The sequence below is a fragment of the Somniosus microcephalus genome, chromosome 7 (genome assembly GCF_052327205.1).
Source record: "Somniosus microcephalus isolate GS21.2 chromosome 7, FLI_Smic_1.0, whole genome shotgun sequence".
In the NCBI taxonomy this organism is placed as follows: domain Eukaryota; kingdom Metazoa; phylum Chordata; class Chondrichthyes; order Squaliformes; family Somniosidae; genus Somniosus; species Somniosus microcephalus.
In genome coordinates, this window is record NC_140993.1 from 64,368,142 (window position 1) to 64,387,301 (window position 19,160).

Genomic DNA, 19,160 nt, shown 5'->3' on the forward strand with positions numbered 1-19,160 from the left:
GGACGAGTTGTTGCTAATAGGGCCTGCTTCTTGCAGTGCAGCTGAGATATGAAAATTCGGCAGTTGCTGACAAAATGACAATTTGTGGATCACTTTAGTGATGCTGACGGTAAATTGGAAGGTGCTCTGTTATGTTACATCATGTCACGTATAATATGTTCTGTTAAGTGCAGATGTGTTTAAAATAGCCTGTGCCTTTTTAAGGCCACATAGTGTAATTGCTGTAAATCCTGTAGTCAGGTAGGGGTAGAGTTTCCACTTTGGGCACAGTGATGGGGTACGGTGGCATAGTGGTTAAGTTACTGGACTAGTAATCCAGAGGCCTGGTCTAATGATCCAGAGATGTGAGTTCAAATCCCACCATGGCAGCTGGGGAATTTAAATTCAGTTTAAATAAATCTGGAATAAAAAAACTAGGATCCGTAATTGTGACCATGAAACTACCGGTTTGTCGTAAAAATCCATCTGATTCGCTAATGTCCTTTTTTAGGGAAGGAAATCTACCGCCCTTACCCGGCCTGGCCTATATGTGACTCCAGACCCACAGCAATGTGGTTGACTCTTAACTGCCTTCTACGGTTCAACAAGGCGGCTCACCACCTCGAGGGAAATTAGAGATGGGCAATAAATGCCGGCCTTGCCAGCGACGCCCATGTCCCATGAACAAAAAAAATCAGCAATCCAGGCGAAAATTGAGCTAGTTTTCTAAATTGAATTTTTTGCTCAAGTTTCCGCTCAAACTTATTTGCATATCACCAAACGTAAAATCCTCATGAGCTAGTGCTATCGAGGTATTTTAGAAGATTTTTTTTTTCTGCATTAAAAAATATTCCTTCCTTCATTTATTTCAGAGTGGTAACCTGGTGCAGTTTTATTAATACAGTTAAGAATCGGTTTATAACAAAATAAGCATTAATAAGTATCTAGTCCACCACTTGTGAGCAACCAGATTTTAAATAACTTTAAAAAGCAATATAGTCAGTTTCTTAGTTAAATGCTTTTTAATAAGCTTTTAAAAGGTGCCTATTGGTGTCCTTGTGGCTAAAAAAAAAGCTTAATTTTAAGAGCCTTCTCCAAGGGCTGCGAATGAGTGCAATTAGCGGAAACTCGCCATGGTGATTAATTTGATTTGTGGGCGAGGCCTGTTTCCAGTGCGATGCTTTTTAAATCAGCGCAAAAGATTGCTGAAACTCGATTTGCGCTGGATTTAACTTGCGCTTGAAATTACACTCTTGGCAGATTTCGGGCGAATTGCGCTGAAAAAACCAGCGCAACCTAGTTGAAACTCCAAGCTTTAATTGCTGTTAGTGAAAATCTGCAGATTGACAAGCACTTGTAAATTTCTGGCCTAGGTTGGAAATAAACCATGTAAAACTATGCTGCCTGATCTGAGTATTTCCAAACATTTTCTGTTTTTATTTCAGATTTCCAGCATCCGCAGTATTTTGCTTTTGTTTTAATGTAAAATGATTGTGCTTTTTATACTTTTGACATCTTAACTGTATTGGATGGGTGTCACGTGAGATTTTATATTAAAATATTTGTGTATATATAATATTCTGACTGCTTCGCACAATTAATTATTTTTGAAGTGAAGTGTTCTGTGGGCAAACATGAGCTATTCTGCACCAGCAATGTCCCACAGGCAGCGGTGGGATGTAGCAGGTTTCTGATGGTTTTGGGTGAGAGGTGTGTTGGCTAGGTCACCAGGAGATCTCCTTGCTGTTTTAATAATGACGTGGAATCTTAAACATACACGTGAATTGCCAGAACATGCAGACACGGTCTTAGTTTAAAGGGCGGCACCTCTGACAAAGTAGCATTCCCTCGGTGTCGTATTGGAGTACAGGAAATTTTCTGGTATCCGGCACTGACGGGACCGAGCTGGTGCCGTTAGATCAAAACTGCCGTATAATCCAGCCCTAATGTTAAAACATAGAGCTTTTCAGCTCCGTGTGAATCAACAAACCCTGTTAGCAACAGCTTCAAAACAGTCGGCTGCAGTTGCAAGCGTCTCTAGCTGAAGCTGTTGCTCAGCTACAGACCTTGCAGAGCCTGACTTGGGGGGAGAAAAAAGCAACAAGAAGTAAAAAAAACTTATAGAAAACAGCTCCTGAAAATTGCCGGTAGATAGAGCTTTCCGGACTTTTAACCTCTGGTTAAACGAAAGTTTCCTGTATCAGTCTAGATTGAGTTCAAACTCTGCTGTGGGATGCAAACCTATAATCTACTGACTGAGGTGAGATTGCTACCAACTAAGGCAGGCTGATGCCTGTAAATTATCAACTACTAAACATTATAAATCTGTTTTAAAAAAAATAAAATAAATAAATAAATAAATAAAAATCTATAAGGATGTTGTCACTTGTACATCCACACTTGGAGTACAGTGTACAATTCTGTTTGCCATACTGCATCATAACATTGGAGTCAGTGCAGACAAGCGCAAGCTTGAGTCTTCGGAGTTATGAAGAAATGTTGAAATGCCTGGGATTATTTACTGTGGAGAAGAGAAGGCTTGGAGATATTATTTACATATTCAAGATATGAATAACTTCTCATGTCATCAGGGTGTTCCAAAGCACGTCATAGTCAATGTTACTTAAAAAAAAAGTCAAGTCACTGTTGGGCAGATGCAGAACAACAAGGTCTCCCACAAATAGTAAATGAGAGAAATGATCAGTTAATCTGTTTTGATGGCATTAGTTGAAGAATTAATGTTGGCCAGGACATCAGGAGAACTCTGAATAGTGCCACAAGACCTTTTTTATGTCCCTGAACAGACGGTGCCTCCATATAGTGTCTTATCTGACAATGTAGCACTAGATTACGTGCTCAATTCCTAAAGTACGGCTTGAACCCACAGCATTGTGATTGCTCGTGGATTCACCACAGGCAGGTAGTGTGGAAAGGTATGAGAATTGGATAAATATTTGGGGGAATACATACCTGAAGGCTTTTGGGACCAGCCAGATGCATTAGAGTGTTTAGCAATCCTACGTTTCTAATCATTTCTTTCTTTACGTAACTTGTTTCTCCTGAGGCGCTCACTGATGCTGGGGTGCAGTCGCACTGTGTTATACAGTGATGCACTTAAAAGTACTTTTTTAAAATTTGGAAATGACAAATATGTTTCAGTTTCATAAAGTTGGATGGCTTTAATACACCTTGTGCCATTTCTGTGCTAGTACTTCTTCAAAATGTTAAATCCTGTTAACATCCATCAAAATGGTCTATCAGTACACCTGATAATTTCAATGTTTATTGCAGATTAACAGTACAACAGTTTAAGCACTAAGTTTTGTTTCTTGTGCTCATTTAGGATTCAGCTCATAAGGAATCTGCAGTAGTTCAATGCAATATATTTTTTACATCTTTGTTCCCCAGCCCTGGTATGTTTACGCTTGTTTTAGGAGGAGAGAATCCAGCCTGCAGCCATTTCCAAAAACATGGTTAATTCTGCTGCTTAGATCAACCCCAATAGACAGTCAGTTTGGAGTGTTGTAAGGAGAAGTTTCCGCTTCTATTCATTTTCTTTTTCTTCCCTATATCATCTTCACCCCCTCTCCAAAAATCACACTCTTGAGTTTGAGAAAACCATCCCCCCTTTGGCAAGAACCCAGATGTTGGGATTATGAATCTAGCAGGCTGCCTTTTATGTGATATTTTAATGCAGGTTTAAGTCGCTATAATTTATTTATAGTCTATTTAAAGTGCAAAAAAAATAGATATATTCATACCCCCACACACTCTCTTTTTCAGGTTTTCTTTTCAAATGCGTACCGTGCTTGGTTACTGGAGTATGAATTTTTGTTTCATTTCCTAATGACCTCCTGGTCATAAGCTGCATATTTTGCTGTTTAGAAACATCTGCATCTGATACTTAAGTTATGTTGCCGTTTAGAATTACTACTGGGGTACTGTGGAATATACAAAGAAACCATCTGCAGATCTATAGGGCGAGTGGGTTAAACATTTCCTGATGTCACGAATTGGATGATGTTCTGTATCTTATGTGGCTCAGGTAGAAATGCTAATGGATTGACTTGACCTGACCCACGGTCACATGATATGATTGCCATTACTTCTAGGTAAAATAAACAGAAAATAGCCTACTTGTGCACAGATAGATTATCCATGCACGTAAGTGTTGGTCAGATTGAGCAGTCCACTATTTAATATCTACAAGGATAGTTGGAGACACAGGATTGCTGAAGCCAATTGGCTGAGATCTGCTGACTCAAACAGACTACAGGAAACTTTTTTTTTATCCGGGACCAGCGTGGTGCCGGTTGATCAAAAAGTCCGGATTACAGAGAGGTATACTTACCAAGGTACGAGAGCCCCGTACATGGCCACAGGTGCAGGAACCCCGGTTACACGGCCACAGGTGCAGGAACCCCGGTTACACGGCCACAGATCCAGGAACCCCGGTTACGCGGCCACTAATATACAGTAAAACTTAACCAGCAAAATTCAGGAGTAGGTTCAGGTAAGAGATTTCCGGATATTTAGGTGCCGGTTAAGAGTTTCCTGTAGTAACTAATAAAAACACACAATTCTAGAAATACAGTGCTAGTCATTCAGCATCTGAAAGAGGGAAAAATACAAGATCATGTGTTGAGTGAAGGGGAAATCATTATTGTTTTCTTTCAGATTTGTTTTCTTTCAGATGCTGGTGGGCCTACTGGTATTGCCAGCATCTTTCTTCCTGATTTCCAGTATTTGTGCACTTTTTTTCCTTTCAATTTGAGTTTGTAACTGTGTTCAGTATGTGGCAAAGATTTAAAAAATACAGACTTGGGTTTCTTTCATGTTCATTGCCATACTAGATCCACAGCAGAATAGAAAATTGGAGTAGGAAGCCTCACTTCATAAGGGTATGAGGTGAAACAATGCAGAATATTGAAGCGCTAGTTTGTTATGGTTGTCTGGTGTATCTGCCAATCTTGGTCATACCTTCTGGGGTCAGTGAACAAAAAAAAATAGAGTAGAGCACCATTAGCAGTTGGAGCAGATTACTTTAGGCCCTCTTAACCAGGGACAGAGTGTCAAACACTACCAGTATGACAAGTTCTTGCTTTATAATTTTGACTTTGGGAGAGTGGCACAATGTCAGACTGCTGAAGCTGCTCTTCCTTGCTTACGTTCCTACCTGTCCCTGTTGCTCAGCAGATGTCGAGGAGGCTCTGAGCTGGTAAATGTGGCAAGAGTATGAAATACTCAAAGGTGGGTCTCTGTTGCCACCAGAGCAAAGAAAATGGTGCTTCTATATATTCCCAGTGTAACCGATGGTGGAAGAACAACACGTGTGTGCTTGGTTGCTCTTTGCAACAGAAAAGTATCTTTTTTAAAATGAATTGGCTAGTCATTGACTAGCTTCCTTGTGTGAATGAGGAAGGTGTAGGTCTTGTGGCTGAACAGCCTCTGGATTGTTTACACCCCATGGGCAGCTTAAAAAGTAGATTATTTTATTAACTGTAATGATTTAAATATTCAATAAAAGTTCAGTGATAGGTTTTCAGTAATTTTAGGTTAAAACACTGAGGGGAGCTTTTACAGTGTAGGAATGTACATGTGGACTGTAGCGAGCAATGGAACTGACAAACTCAGTAAATTGCAAAATAATTAAATTTGCCATGTTGTACTGCATAGTTGTTTCTGTCTGCAAACATTAGCGATATAGTCACACTCACATGGCATGTTAGAATTGTCAGAAATATTACTAAATCGAATCCGGAGGAAGACGCACACAACCTCCCAAAAATACGAAAAAACCAAGGGTGTGGTGAGAATGAGGAACTTAAAGAAATTATTGTTAGTAAAAAAAAAACAGTACTAGCAAAATTAATGGGACTAAAAGTCGATAAATCTCAAGGACGGAATGACCTACATCCTAGGGTTTTGAAAGAGGTGGCCATTGGGATAGTGGATGCATTGGTTGTCATCTTCCAAAATTCTATAGATTCTGGAACGGTTCTTGCAGATTGGAGGATAGCAAATGTAATCCTGCTATTTAAGAAAGGAGGGAGAGAGAAAACAGGGAACTACAGACCTGTTAGCCTCACATCAGTAGTTGGGAAAATGCTGAAATCTATTATAAAGGATGCAATAACTGGGCACTGAGAAACTAATACAGGTTGAACGTCCCGAATCTGGCAGCCTTGGGACTGAGGCTGAGCCGGTTTTCAGGTTTTTCCAGACTGTCTGATGTCCGTAAATGTCGCAACCTGGGCTTGGGCATTTCCGGACTTCGGACATCAGAAACACATTTCGAGTCCAGAAATGCCTAGGCCTGGCTGACGGCGGAAGCAGGGTGTCCGGATTCTGGAACATTATACGGATTCCGGACGACCCTGCCACCAATCGTCCCGGATTCCGGAACTCCAGATTTTGGGCGCTCAAACTGTAGTAAGATTGGGCAGAGTCAACATGGATTTATGAAAGTGAAGTCCTGTTTGACAAACCTATTGGAGTTCTTTGAGGATGTAACTAGTGGAGTAGACAAAGGGGAACCAGTAGATGTGGTGTATCTGGATTTTCAGAAGGCCTTCGATAAGGTCCCACACAAGAGGTTGGTGAACAAAATTAGGACACATGGAATTGGGGGTAATATACTAGCATGGATTGAGAATTGGTTAACAGACAGAAAACAAAGAGTAGGGATAAACGGGACTTTTTCAGGATGGCAGGCTGTGGCTAGTAGGGTACCACAAGGATCGGTGCTTGGGCCCCAGCTATTCACAATCTATATCAATGATTTGGATGAGGGGACTAAATGCAACATTTCCAAATTTGCTAATGATACAAAGCTAGGTGGCAGTGTCAGTGTGAAGAGGCTTCAAGGGGATCTCGACAGGCTCAGTGAGTGGGCGAGAACATGGCAGGTGGATAAATGTGAAGTTATCCACTTTGGTATAAAAAACAGAAAGGCAGAGTATTTCTTAAATGATGAAAGATTGGGGAATGCAGATGCTCAAAGGGACCTGCGTGTCCTTGTACATGAGTCACTGAAAGTGAATGTGCAGATGCAGCAAGCCATTAGGAAGGCAAATGGTATGCTGGCCTTCATTACAAGAGGATTTGAGTACAGGAGTAAAGAAATCTTACTCCAATTATATAGGGCCCTGGAGTACAGTGTACAATTTTGGTCTCCTTACCTAAGGAAGGATATACTTGCCATAGAGGGAGTGCAACAAAGGTTTACGAGATTGATTCCTGGGTTGGCGGGACTGTCGTATGAGATTGAGTAAACTAGGACTGTATTTTCTTGAATTCAGAAGAATGAGAGGGGATCTCATTGAAGCATACAAAATTATTACAGGGCTTGATAAGGTGGATGCTGGGAGAATGTTTCCCTTGGTTGGGGAGTCTAGAGCCCGGGGCCACAGCGTCAGGATAAAGGGTAGGCCATTCAGGACTGAGATGAGAAGAAATTTCTTCACACAGAGGGTGGTGAATCTTTGGAATTCTCTACCCCAGAGGGCGGTGGAGGCTCCATTCATTGGGTATATTCAAAACAGAAGTCGATAGATTTCTGACTAGTAAGGGCATCAAGAGATATGGCGATAGGGCCGGTGAATGGAATTGAGGCAGTAGATCAGCCATGATCTCATTGAATGGCGGAGCAGGCTTGAAGGACCGAATGGCTTACTCCTGCTCCTATTTCTTATGTTCTTAACTTTCTACAATCCAGCTTTTAAATATAGCCCACTTTTAACAACGTACATATAAAGTTTTGAGCTTATAACATCCTGCAAAGCAGCATTTGTACCTCCTAGTTTCAGTGCTCCCTGCCAATGACGGCCCTGAATTCAGCAGCTGTGTAACAAACAAGATGGCGCTGCTACCTCCAGGAAAATATAAACATTTCATTTTTTCAGGCTGCTGGTGGGCTGAGTCTGCCTGTAAAGCCTAATTGTGCTGGCTTCTACCTACAATTTAAAGGAGTTTTGTGTTCCTATGGTACAATGATAGCAGGGATGAGGGACTTCTGTTATGTGGAGAGACTAGAGAAGCTAGGATTGTTCTACTTCAAGCAGAGATGGTTAAGGGGAGCATTTACGCAGTGAGTTATGATCTGGATTCCACTGTCTGAAAGGGCGGTGGAAGCAGATTGAATAGTAACTTTGAAAGGGACTTCTATATATACTTGAAAAAGAAAAAATTGCAGGGCTGTGGGAAAGAGCAGGGGACTAATTGGATAGCTCTTTCAAAGTGCTGGCACAGGTAGGGTGGGCTGAATGGTCTCCTGTGCTATATGATTCTATGGTGCTGTAAAATCTGCCGTGCAATATAAACAGTCTTCCCATTTCAACAAAGCTTGGGCAGTAAGTGGTTAAAAGATCACAAATACAAATTAGGAAGTCCATTCAGCCTGTCTTAATCATCCATTTAGAAAGACTACAGTAACATTGCCTGACCCCCCTCATCAGGTTTCTTAAATGATTCCAACATTTCTGCCTTGATTTCATGTGTTGATCACTTGCTGCATGAAGAACTTCCTGACATCAATTCAAAATTTGTACCTCATTAGTTCAACATGTGATCCTAGTTTTCTGTTGTGGTTTGCTTTTTTTTTTATTCGTTCATGAGATCTGGACGTCGCTGGCAAGGCCAGTATTTATCGCCCATCCCCCATTGCCCTTGAGAAGGTGGTGGTGAGCCACAGCCTTGAACCACTGCAGTCCATGCGGTGAAGGTACTCCCACAGTGCTGTTGGGGAGGGAGTTCCAGGAATTAGACCCAGCGACGATGGAGGAACAGCAATATACTTGCAAGTCAGGATGGTGTGTGACTTGGAGGGGAACTTGAAGGTGGTGGTGTTCCCATGCGCCTGCTGCCCTTGTCCTTCTAGTTGGTAGAGGTCGCGGGTTTGGGAGGTGCTGCCAAAGGAGCCTTGGCAAGTTGCTGCAGTGCATAGAAACATTGTTTCCATGTTTCTTAGAAACATAGAAGATAGGAGCAGGAGTAGGCCATTCGGCCCTTCGAGCCTGCTCCGCCATTCAATGAGATCATGGCTGATCATTCAAATTCAGTACCCTGTCCCTGCCTTCTCCCCATATCCCTTGATCCCTTTAGCCGTAAGAAATATATCCAACTCTTTCTTGAATATATTTAATGAACTGGCCTCCACCGCCCTCTGTGGCAGAGAATTCCACAGGTTCACCACTCTCTGGGTGAAGAAATTCCTCCATTTCAGTCCTAAATGTCCTACCCCTTATCCTTAGACTATGACCCCTGGTTCTGGACTCCCTGGCCATCGGGAACATCCTTCCAGCATCTAGTCTGTCTAGGCCTGACAGAATTTTATAGGTTTCGATGAGATCCCCTCTCAGTCTTCTAAACTCCAGTGAGTATGAGCCCAATCGACACAATCTCTCCTCAAATGTCATTCCTGCCATCCCAGGTATCAGCCTGGTGAATCTTCGCTGCACTCCTTCCATGGCAAGAACATCCTTCCTCAGATTACGCGACCAAAACTGCACACAATACTCAAGATGTGGTCTCACCAAGGCCCTGTACAACTGTAGCAAGACATCCTTGTTCCTGTACTCGAACCCTCTTGCTACGAAGGCCAACATACCATTTGCCTTCTTAACCGCCTGCTGCACCTGCATGCTTACCTTCAGCGACTGGTGCACAAGAACACCCAGGTCTCTTTGCACTTCCCCTTCTCCCAATCTATTGCCATTCAAATAATAATGTGCCTTCCTGTTTTTGCCATCAAAGTGGATAACCTCACATTTATCCACATTATTGGGCAGAAACATGGCAAATGCACTATCACCTAACCTGTCCAAATCCTTGCGGTACCCCACTAGTCACTGCCTGCCATTTGGAAAACGACCCGTTTATTCCAACTCTTTTTGCTTTCTGTCCGCCAACCAGTTCTCTATCCAAGTCAATACCTTGCCCCCAATCCCATGTGCCTTAATTTTGCACGCTAATCTCTTATGCGGGACCTTATCGAAAGCCTTCTGAAAGTCCAAATACACCACATCCACTGGTTCTCCCTTATCTATTTTACCAGTTACATCCTCAAAAAATTCCAGTAGATTAGTCAAGCATAATTTACCTTTTGTAAATCCATGTTGACTTTGTCCGATCCTGTCACTGCTTTCCAAGTGCTCTGCTATTACATCTTTTATAATAGACTCTAGCATTTTCCCCACTACCGATGTCAGGCTTACCGGTCTATAATTCCCCACTTTTTCTCTGCCACCTTTTTTGAATAGTGGGGTAACATTAGCTACCCTCCAATCCATGGGTACCGTTCCAGAGTCTATCGAGTTCTGGAAGATGACCAGCAATGCATCTACTATTTCTAGGGCCACTTCCTTAAGTACCCTGGGATGTAGATTATCAGGCCCTGGGGATTTATCGGCCTTCAGTCCCATCAATTTTCCTAACACCATTTCCCTACAAATACTGATTTCTTTCAGTTCCACCCTTTCATCAGACCCTATGTTCCCTGGTGTTTCTGGGAGGTTATTTGTGTCCTCCTTTGTGAAGACAGAACCAAAATATGTATTTAGTTGGTCTGCCATTTCTTTGTTCCCCATTATAAATTCCCCCGATTCTGACTGCAAGGGACCTACGCTTGACTTCACCAATCTTTTTCTCTTCACATCTATAAAAGCTTTTACAGTCAGTTTTTATGTTCCCTGCAAGCTTACTCTCTCATTCTATTTTCCCTTTCTTAAATAATCCCTTTGTTCTCCTTTGTTGAATCCTGAACTGCTCCCAATCCTCAGGATTATTGCTTTTTCTGGCCAATTTGTATGTCCTCTCCTTGGATCTTATGCTATCCCTAATTTCCCTTGTTACCCACGGTTGAGTCACCTTTTTTTGTTTTATTTTTATGCCAAACTGGGATGAATAACTTCTGTAGTTCATCCATTCGGTCTTTGAATGTTTGCCATTGCCTATCCACCGTCACCCCTTTGAGTGCCATTCCCCAATCAATCTGACCCAACTCGCTCCTCAGACCATCGTAGTTTCCTTCATTTAAATTGAGGACCCTTGTTTGAGTCAACTACTTCATTCTCCATCTTAATGAAGAATTCGATCATATTATGATCGCTCCGACCCAAGGGGCCTCGTACAACAAGATTGCTAATTAACCCTTTCTCGTTACATAATACCCAGTCTAAGATGGCCTGCTCTCTGGTTGGTTCCTCGACATATTGGTCCAGGAAACCATCCTGTAAACACTCCAGGAATTCCTCCTCCACAGTATTGTTACCAATTTGGTTAGCCCAATCTATATGTAGATTAAAGTCACCCATGATGACTGCTGTGCCCTTATTGCACGCTTCTTTAATTACCCTTTTAATGCCATCCTCAACCTCCGCCTTACTGTTGGGAGGTCTATATACCACTCCCACTAATGTTTTTTTCCCCTTAGTATTTCTCAATTCTACCCATACAGATTCCACATCATCAGAGCTAATATCCTTCATTACAATTGTATTAATCCCTTCTTTAACCAGTAATGCTACCCCACCTCCCTTTCCTTTTTGCCTATCTTTCCTGAATATCGAATACCCCTGGATGTTGAGTTCCCAGTCTTGGCCATCCTTGAGCCACGTTTCCGTAATCCCAACCAAATCATACTCGTTTACCTCTATTTGCGCAGCCAATTCATCCACCTTATTACAAATGCTCCTCGCATTAAGACACAAAGCCTTCAGGCTTGTTTTTTTAACGCACTTAGACCTATTAGAATTATTATTTACTGTGGCCATGTTTGATTTAAACCATTGATTTCTCTGGCTGCCACTTTTTTTTGTTTTTCTTCTTCCTATCTTTTGCTTTTATCCTTGTTTCCCTTTCCTCTGTCTCCCTGCTCAGGTTCCCAACCCCCTTCCATTTTAGTTTAAACCCTCCCCCACAGCACTAGCAAACAAACCCCCTAGGACATCAGTTCCAGCCCTGCCCAGGTGCAGACCGTCCGGTTTGACCTGGTTCCAATGTCCCAGGAACTTGAATCCCTCCCCCTGGCACCATTCCTCTAGCCACGTATTCATCTGAAGTATCCTTCTATTTCTACTCTGACTAGCACGTGGCACTGGTAGCAATCCTGAGATTACTACCTTTTGAGGTCCTGTTTTTTAATTTACCTCCTAACTCCCTATATTCCGCTTTTAGGACCTCATCCCGCTTTTTACCTATATCGTTGGTGCCTATATGCAGCACGACAACTGGCTGTTCACCTTCCCCTTCCAAGATGTTCTGCAGCCGCTCGGAGACATCCTTGACCCTTGCACCAGGGAGGCAACACACCATCCTGGAGTCTCGTTTGCGGCCGCAGAAACGCCTATCTATTCCCCTTACAATTGAATCCCCTATTACTATAGCTCTACCCCTCTTTTTCCTCCCATTCTGTGCAGCAGAGCCACCCCTGGTGCCAGGAAGTTGGCTGCTGCTGCCTTCCTCTGATAAGCCATCCCCCCCCAACAGCACTCAAGGTGGTGTATCTGTTGTAGAGGGGGATGGCCACAGGAGATCCCTGAACTACCTGCCTGTGCCTAGTACTCTGCCTGTTGGTCACCCGTTCCCTTTGTTCCTGTCCAACCTCTACCTGTGGTGTGTCCAACTCCCTAAATGTGCTATTCACGATGTTGCGAGCATTGTGAATGCTCCAGTATGCATCCAATCGCAGCTCCAGCGCCGCAATGCGGTCTGTCAGTAGCTGCAGCTGGGTGCACTTCCTGCAGACGTAGTTGTCAGGGACACAGGAAGTGTCCCTGAGTTCCCACATATCACAGGAGGAGCAGATCAAGGGGCCGGGCGGTCCTGCCATGATTTACCCTTTGATTTAATTTAAACTCAATTAATCAATCCCACTAATTACACTACAGTTAAATAGTTTTACCAACAGTCCCTGCTACACGAGAGAGACCTTAGAAACTATAAACCAGAGTTAAAGTTTAAAAAAGAGAGAAATACTCACCAACCAATCACTTACCTGCTTCCTGCTGACATCACACTTTGATTACTTTTTACCTCTTCCCCTGCTGCTGAATTGGTCGGGCCTCGCTCCTCGCTGCCGGTTTTAAGCTCTGCCGCTGATGTTGCTCTCATCCAGGTCCAGGCTCTTGTAGATGGTGCACACTGCAGCCACGGTATGCCGGTGGTGGAGGGAGTGAATGTTTAAGGTGGTGGATGAGGTGCCAATCAAGTGGGCTGTTTTGTCCTGGATGGTGTAGAGCTTCTTGAGCATTGTTGGAGCTGCACTCATCCAGGCAAGTGGACAGTATTCCATCACACTCCTTACTTGTGCCTTGTAGATGGTGGAAAGGCTTTGGGGAGTCAGGAGCCAAGCCTCTGACCTGTTCTTGTTGCCACAGTATTTATTTGGCTGGTCCAGTTAAGTTTCTGGTCAATGGTGACCCCCCCCCCCGCCCCCCTAGGATTTGATGGTGGAGATTCAGCGATAGTGATGCTATTGAATGTCAAGGGGCGGTGGTTAGACTTTCGCTTGTTGGAGATAGTCATTGCCCGGCATTTGTGTGGCGTGAATGTTACCTGCCACTTATCAGCCCATGCCTGAATGTCATCCAGGTCTTGTTGCATGCGGGCATGGACTGCTTCATTATCTGAGGAGTTGCGAATGGCACTGAACACTGCAGTTATCAGCGAACATCCCCATTTTTGACCTTATCATGGAGGGAAGGTCATTGATGAAGTAGCTGAAGATGGTTGGGCCTAGGACACTGCCCTGAGGAATTCCTGCAGCGATGTCCTGGGGCTGTGAAGATTGACCACCGCAACCATCTTCCTTTGTGCTAGGCATGACTCCAGCTAGTGGAGAGTTTTCCCCCCTGATTCCCACTGACTTCAGTTTTACTAGGGCTCCTTGATGCCACACTCCATCAAATGCTGCCTTGATGTCAAGGGCAGTTACTCTCGCCTCACCTCTGGAATTCAGCTCCTTTGTCCATGTTTGGGCCAAGACTGTAATAAGGTCGGGAGCCGAGTGGTCCTGGCGGAACCCAAACTGGCATCAGTGAGCAGGTTATTAGTGAGTAAGTGCCGTTTGATACAGGAAACTTTGGTTTATCCGGAGGTTAACTGTCCGTAATGTTCGAGCCACCGGCAAAAATCAGGAGCCGTTTTGTTAGTTTTTTTTTCTTTTCGTTGCTTTTTTTTCACCAGTCAGGCTCTGCAAGGTCTCGCTGAAGCTGTTGCTAAGCTACAGAGACGCTTGCAAGGTACGGCCGACTGTTTAGAAGCTGTTGCTGCAACCGGGTTTGTTGCCAGATACGGAGCTCAAAATCTCCGTATGTTTCAACATTAGCGCTGGTTTCTCCGGCAGTTTTGATGGGACGGCAACAGGTCGGTGCCGGATAGCACAAAGTTTCCTGTAGCACTGTTGATGACACATTTCATCACTTTGCTGATTGAGAGTAGACTCGGGTTGGATTTATCCTGCTTTTTGTGGACAGGACAAACCTGGGCAGTTTTCTACATTGTCAGATAGATGCCAGTGTTGTAGCTGTACTGGAACAGCCTGGCTAGAAGCGCGGCTAGTTCTGGAGCACAAGTCTTCAGCACGACAGCCGGGATGTTGTCTGGGCCCATAGCCTTTGCTGTATCCAGTGCGCTCAGCCCTTTCTTGATATCACATGGAGTGAATCGAATTGGCTGAAGACTGGCTTCTGTGATGGTGGGGACCTCAGAAGGAGGCTGATATGGATTAGCCACTCGGCATTTCTGGCTGAAGATGGTTGCAAACACTTCAGCATTGTCTTTTGCGCTCACATGCTGGGCTCCACCATCATGGAGGATGGGGATATTCATGGAGCCGCCTCCTCCTGTTAGTTGTTTAATGGTCCACCACCATTCACGACTGGATGTCGCAGGACGACAGAGCTTTGATCTGATCCGTTGATGTGGGATCGCTTAGCCCTGTCTATAGCATGCTGCTTCTGCTTTTAGCATGCATGTAGTCCTGTTTTGCAGCTTCCTCAGGTTGGCACCTCATTTTTAGGTATGTCTAGTGCTGCTCCTGGCATGCTCTTCTACACTCCTTATTGAACCAGGGTTGGTCACCTGGCTTGATGGTAATGGTAGAGTGAGGGATATGCCGGGCCATGAGGTTATAAATTGTGGTGAAATACAATTCTGCTGCTGCTGATTGCCCACAGGCCTCATGGATGCCCAATTCTGAGCTGCTAGATCTGTTCTGAATCTATCCCATTTAGCACGGTGGTAGTGCCACACAACATGATGGAGGGTGTCCAGTGTGAAGATGGGACTTTGTCTCCACAAGGACTGTGCGGTGGTCACTGCTACCAATGCTGTCGTGGACAGATGCATCTGCAACAGGTATATTGGTGAGGACAAGGTCAAGTAGGCTTTTCCCCTCGTGCTGGTTCTCTCTCCACCTGTCGCAGTCCCAGACTGGTAGCTATGTCCTGCTGAGCTCGGTCAGTAGTGGTGCTACCGAGCCACTCCGGTGATGGACATTGAAGTCCCCTACCCAGAGTACATTCTGTGCCCGTCCTACTCTGTGCTTCCTCCAAGTGCTGTTCAACATAGAGGAGTACTGATTCATCAGCTGAGTGAGGACGGTAGGTAGTAATCCGCAGGAGGTTTCCTTGCCCATGCTTGACCTGAAGCCGTGAGACTTCATGGGCTCCAGAGTCAGTGTTGAGGACTCCCAGGTTCACTCCTTCCTGACTATATACCACTGTGCTGCCACCCCTGGTGGGTCAGGACATACCCAGGGATGGTGATGGAGGAGTTTGGGACATTGGCTGAAAGGTATGATTCTGTGAGTATGACTATGTCCGGCTGTTGCTTGACTAGTCTGTGGGACAGCTCTCCCAATTTTGGCACAAGTCCCCAGATGTTGGTGAGGAGGACTTTGCAGGGTCGACTGGGCTGGGTGTGCCGTTGCCGTTGCCGTGTCCGGTGCCGAGGTCGATGCTGGGTGGTCCGTCTGGTTTCATTCTTATCATTTGTAGCGGTTTGTTACAACTGAGTGGCTTGCTAGGCCATTTCAGAGGGCAGTTAAGAGTCACATTGCTGTGGGTCTGAAGTCACATATAGGCCAGACCAGGTAAGGACAGCAGATTTCCTTCCCTAAAGGACATTAGTGAACCAGATGGGTTTTTAACGACAATCTGATAGTTTCATGGTCACCATTACTGATACTAGCTTTTTTTTAAATTCCAGATTTATTTAATTAACTGAATTTAAATTCCCCAGCTGCTGTGGTGGGATTTGAACTCGTGTCTCTGGATCATAAGTCCAGGCCTCTGGATTACTAGTTTTGAAGGTTTTGAACATGCCCTTTCTTGGTGAACAGCATTACGTGGAATTGTATAAAAATTACAACATGGAAACAGTCTGCGTTGGTGTTTGAATGCTTTAAGATTTAATGTTCGAGTGCTTTAAGATGATTCACTAGTCAAACTATTCCAGCAGCTTTTCGCTTAGGTTTGTATTATAACAATCTGGGAGAAAGAGCCCGCAGAATCTTGTCTCTATTCCGAGACAGCACATACCACCGTAAGAGAGAAGCTACACGCTTGCTATATGATAAACAAAACTTGTAGCACAGAGGCAAAATCTGGGTAAACACCTAAAAATGCCCTTTTCTATGTTATGGGCAGATGTAGCTCAAGATAGCCCAATAGTACAAGAATGGGATAGATTTCTTCTATTAGTCAGATAAACCTCTCATGGGCAGACAGAAGCCCATAGACACCCAAGAGGGGGAGTAATTTGCGTCTGGAAAACCAGGTTGTATTATTTGCATGTCGACTTGTGATTTAATATAACGCTGTAGAACAGTTCTATTAAATCTAATACTGTTAGAAGTCAATGTAATAAAGCTTGTTATTAGAATAACACTCGTATGAATCATGAGTTATTGTCGCTGGACTAATGGCCTTTCTGTAGAAAAATGGTCAAACCTGATTTCAAAATATGATGGTCAGTAAGAGGCAGAATGTAGATGAGGGAAAGGTGGGGCCAAGGATGGGTTTTTGAGGGACTCTGGAGGTGATGGTGTGGGGAAGGGAAGAGAAAGGATTACTGGAGATGTTTTTACTGTATACAGATAGGAAAGGAAGCATACAAAGTCAGTCCTGTGAAGCTGGGAAACAATCTTTCATAATCCTATTAACGTTTAAGGGAGAACTAAAGGACATGTAATGCGTGCAAGAAATTATATTTTCATCAGGTATGAGGAGAGCTGCACTTCTGAAAGTTAGGATACTGGGGAGGGGGATCTGTTTCAATTGTCTGTGCCACAGCTAACATTTGTATTGTAATTAAGAGGTGAAGAAATAGTGGATAAAAGATTATTTTATAGTCTTCTAAACGTGTTATCACTTCTTTTTCAGTATATTTTGAAACATTACGGTGAAAATCCTGACAACTACAGTGAGGAACTGAAGAAACTCGATCAGCTCAGACATGTAGGTGCCTAATAGCAGATTACTGCTGAATGCTGCCTTTGGCTGATGTAGCACTAAAACAACTCGTTTGTTTACTTGGGATAGTTTCTGTATTGTTGTTTGCTCCGTACAGTGTTCCTGCCCATGTGACTATTTTTAGTTTAACCCCCCTCTTTGCTCGTACAGTAAAACCTCTGAAATACACACTGCCTTCTTGCCAAAGTAATATAGGAAAAAATGCCATGGAGATTTATTTTCAACTATATTGGTAATCTACATTAGACTAAATTAAAATAAGTTCTGTTTTAGATCTAATGCAACTTTTCATTCACATTATGCTGCCAGCTACCTTTGCCAAGCAGTGAACAAGGTGGCATTGATGCCTCCAGCAGGTGTGCCTCCTACTAAGAGGTGGTTTTCCAGAGCACCTTCAGCAGCTGTGCTAATAGGAGAAGCATCAACAGCGGAGGTAACTCACCTGTTAAAAGCCAATGAAGTGAGTATTGCACTCACTGGGCCCGTATGTACTTTCCCAACCACCCTGGGAAAGCTGAACTGCCATGAACAAAGTCATGAATCACAATGTAAAAATAACTCTGTAGAGTTTTTCAGCTGCAGTGCTACAGAATACATTGCGCAATATAAACAGGTTGTTTTCCAGATCAGCAGGACACTGAGTCATCATTGGGGCACTACACCTTGAGATTGGTGTCGTTTAAATGCATCGTAACGTTGTGTTCGTTTCTTTACATTTTTAAACTTGCGTAACGCAGCGTGCATGGGAGCACTTGAAAGAATTAGTGACTGATCTAGAAACTAAGCACAGATGATAGAGGTCATTTGGCTTTTCTTGGCTGCACTGAATTTAGGACCTCCTTGGCCTTATTTTTCTGTATTTTTCCCTAAACTAATCCTATTTTTCTTTCTCCCCGTCTATATACTTTTAAATTATCCAGTACCTCTTTGAATGCTGCACTTCAATAACAGCACAAAAAAGTTGCTTCTAATCTCTTCCTTTTGTGATCATGGGCTCGTCTGTTCAATTTACATAACAATCGAAATAATGTATCTGATTTTAGTGTCCTATACCAGAGCTGGGTTTTATATAAAGTCACAAATATTAACTGTTGGGAAGTAGCAACATAACGTTTTTCATTTGCACTTTCTTTAGCACCTAAGACCAGTCTGATAGCCCATCATTACTGCCAGTCTGAGCATCACACGTTTCCCGAGCAGTACAGAATTTTTTCTTTTACGGAATGTTATTTCTCCATTCCTCTAGGGCTTAAAAACCCAAAAGGAAAAGTGATCCAACCATGGCTAACAAAAGAAATTAAAGCTAGTATTAAGTCAAAGGAGGAAGATTATAAAATTGCCAGAAAAAGTGGTCAGCCTGAGGAATGGGATCGTTTTAGAAATCAGCAAAGGGGGACCAAGAAATTGATAAAGAAAGGGAAAATGGAATATGAGCACAAACTAGAAAAAATATAAAAACTGATTGTAAAAGCATCTATAGGTATGTGAAAAGGAAAAGACTGGCAAAGGTAAATGTAGGTGCTTTACACTCAGACGGGAGAATTTATAATGGGGAATGAGGAAATGGCAGAGAAATTAAATAAATACTTTTTCTGTCTTCACGGAGGAAGACACAAAAAAACTTCCAGGAATACGAGAAAACCAAGGGTGTGATGAGAATGAGGAACTTAAAGAAATTATTATTAGTAAAAAAAAAAGTACAGTACT

The 19,160-nt window shown here is 43.3% G+C and overlaps 1 protein-coding gene across 1 annotated transcript in view; it reads left to right on the plus strand.

The window, feature by feature from the left end:
- The window catches only part of ptpn23a (protein tyrosine phosphatase, non-receptor type 23, a), a 118,099-nt gene that overhangs the window by 8,366 nt on the left and 90,573 nt on the right, over positions 1-19,160 (plus strand). The window contains exon 2 of the mRNA XM_085992513.1: positions 17,364-17,438. Coding sequence (XP_085848639.1) covers positions 17,364-17,438 — 75 coding nt within the window. The remainder of the gene's footprint in view (positions 1-17,363; positions 17,439-19,160) is intronic.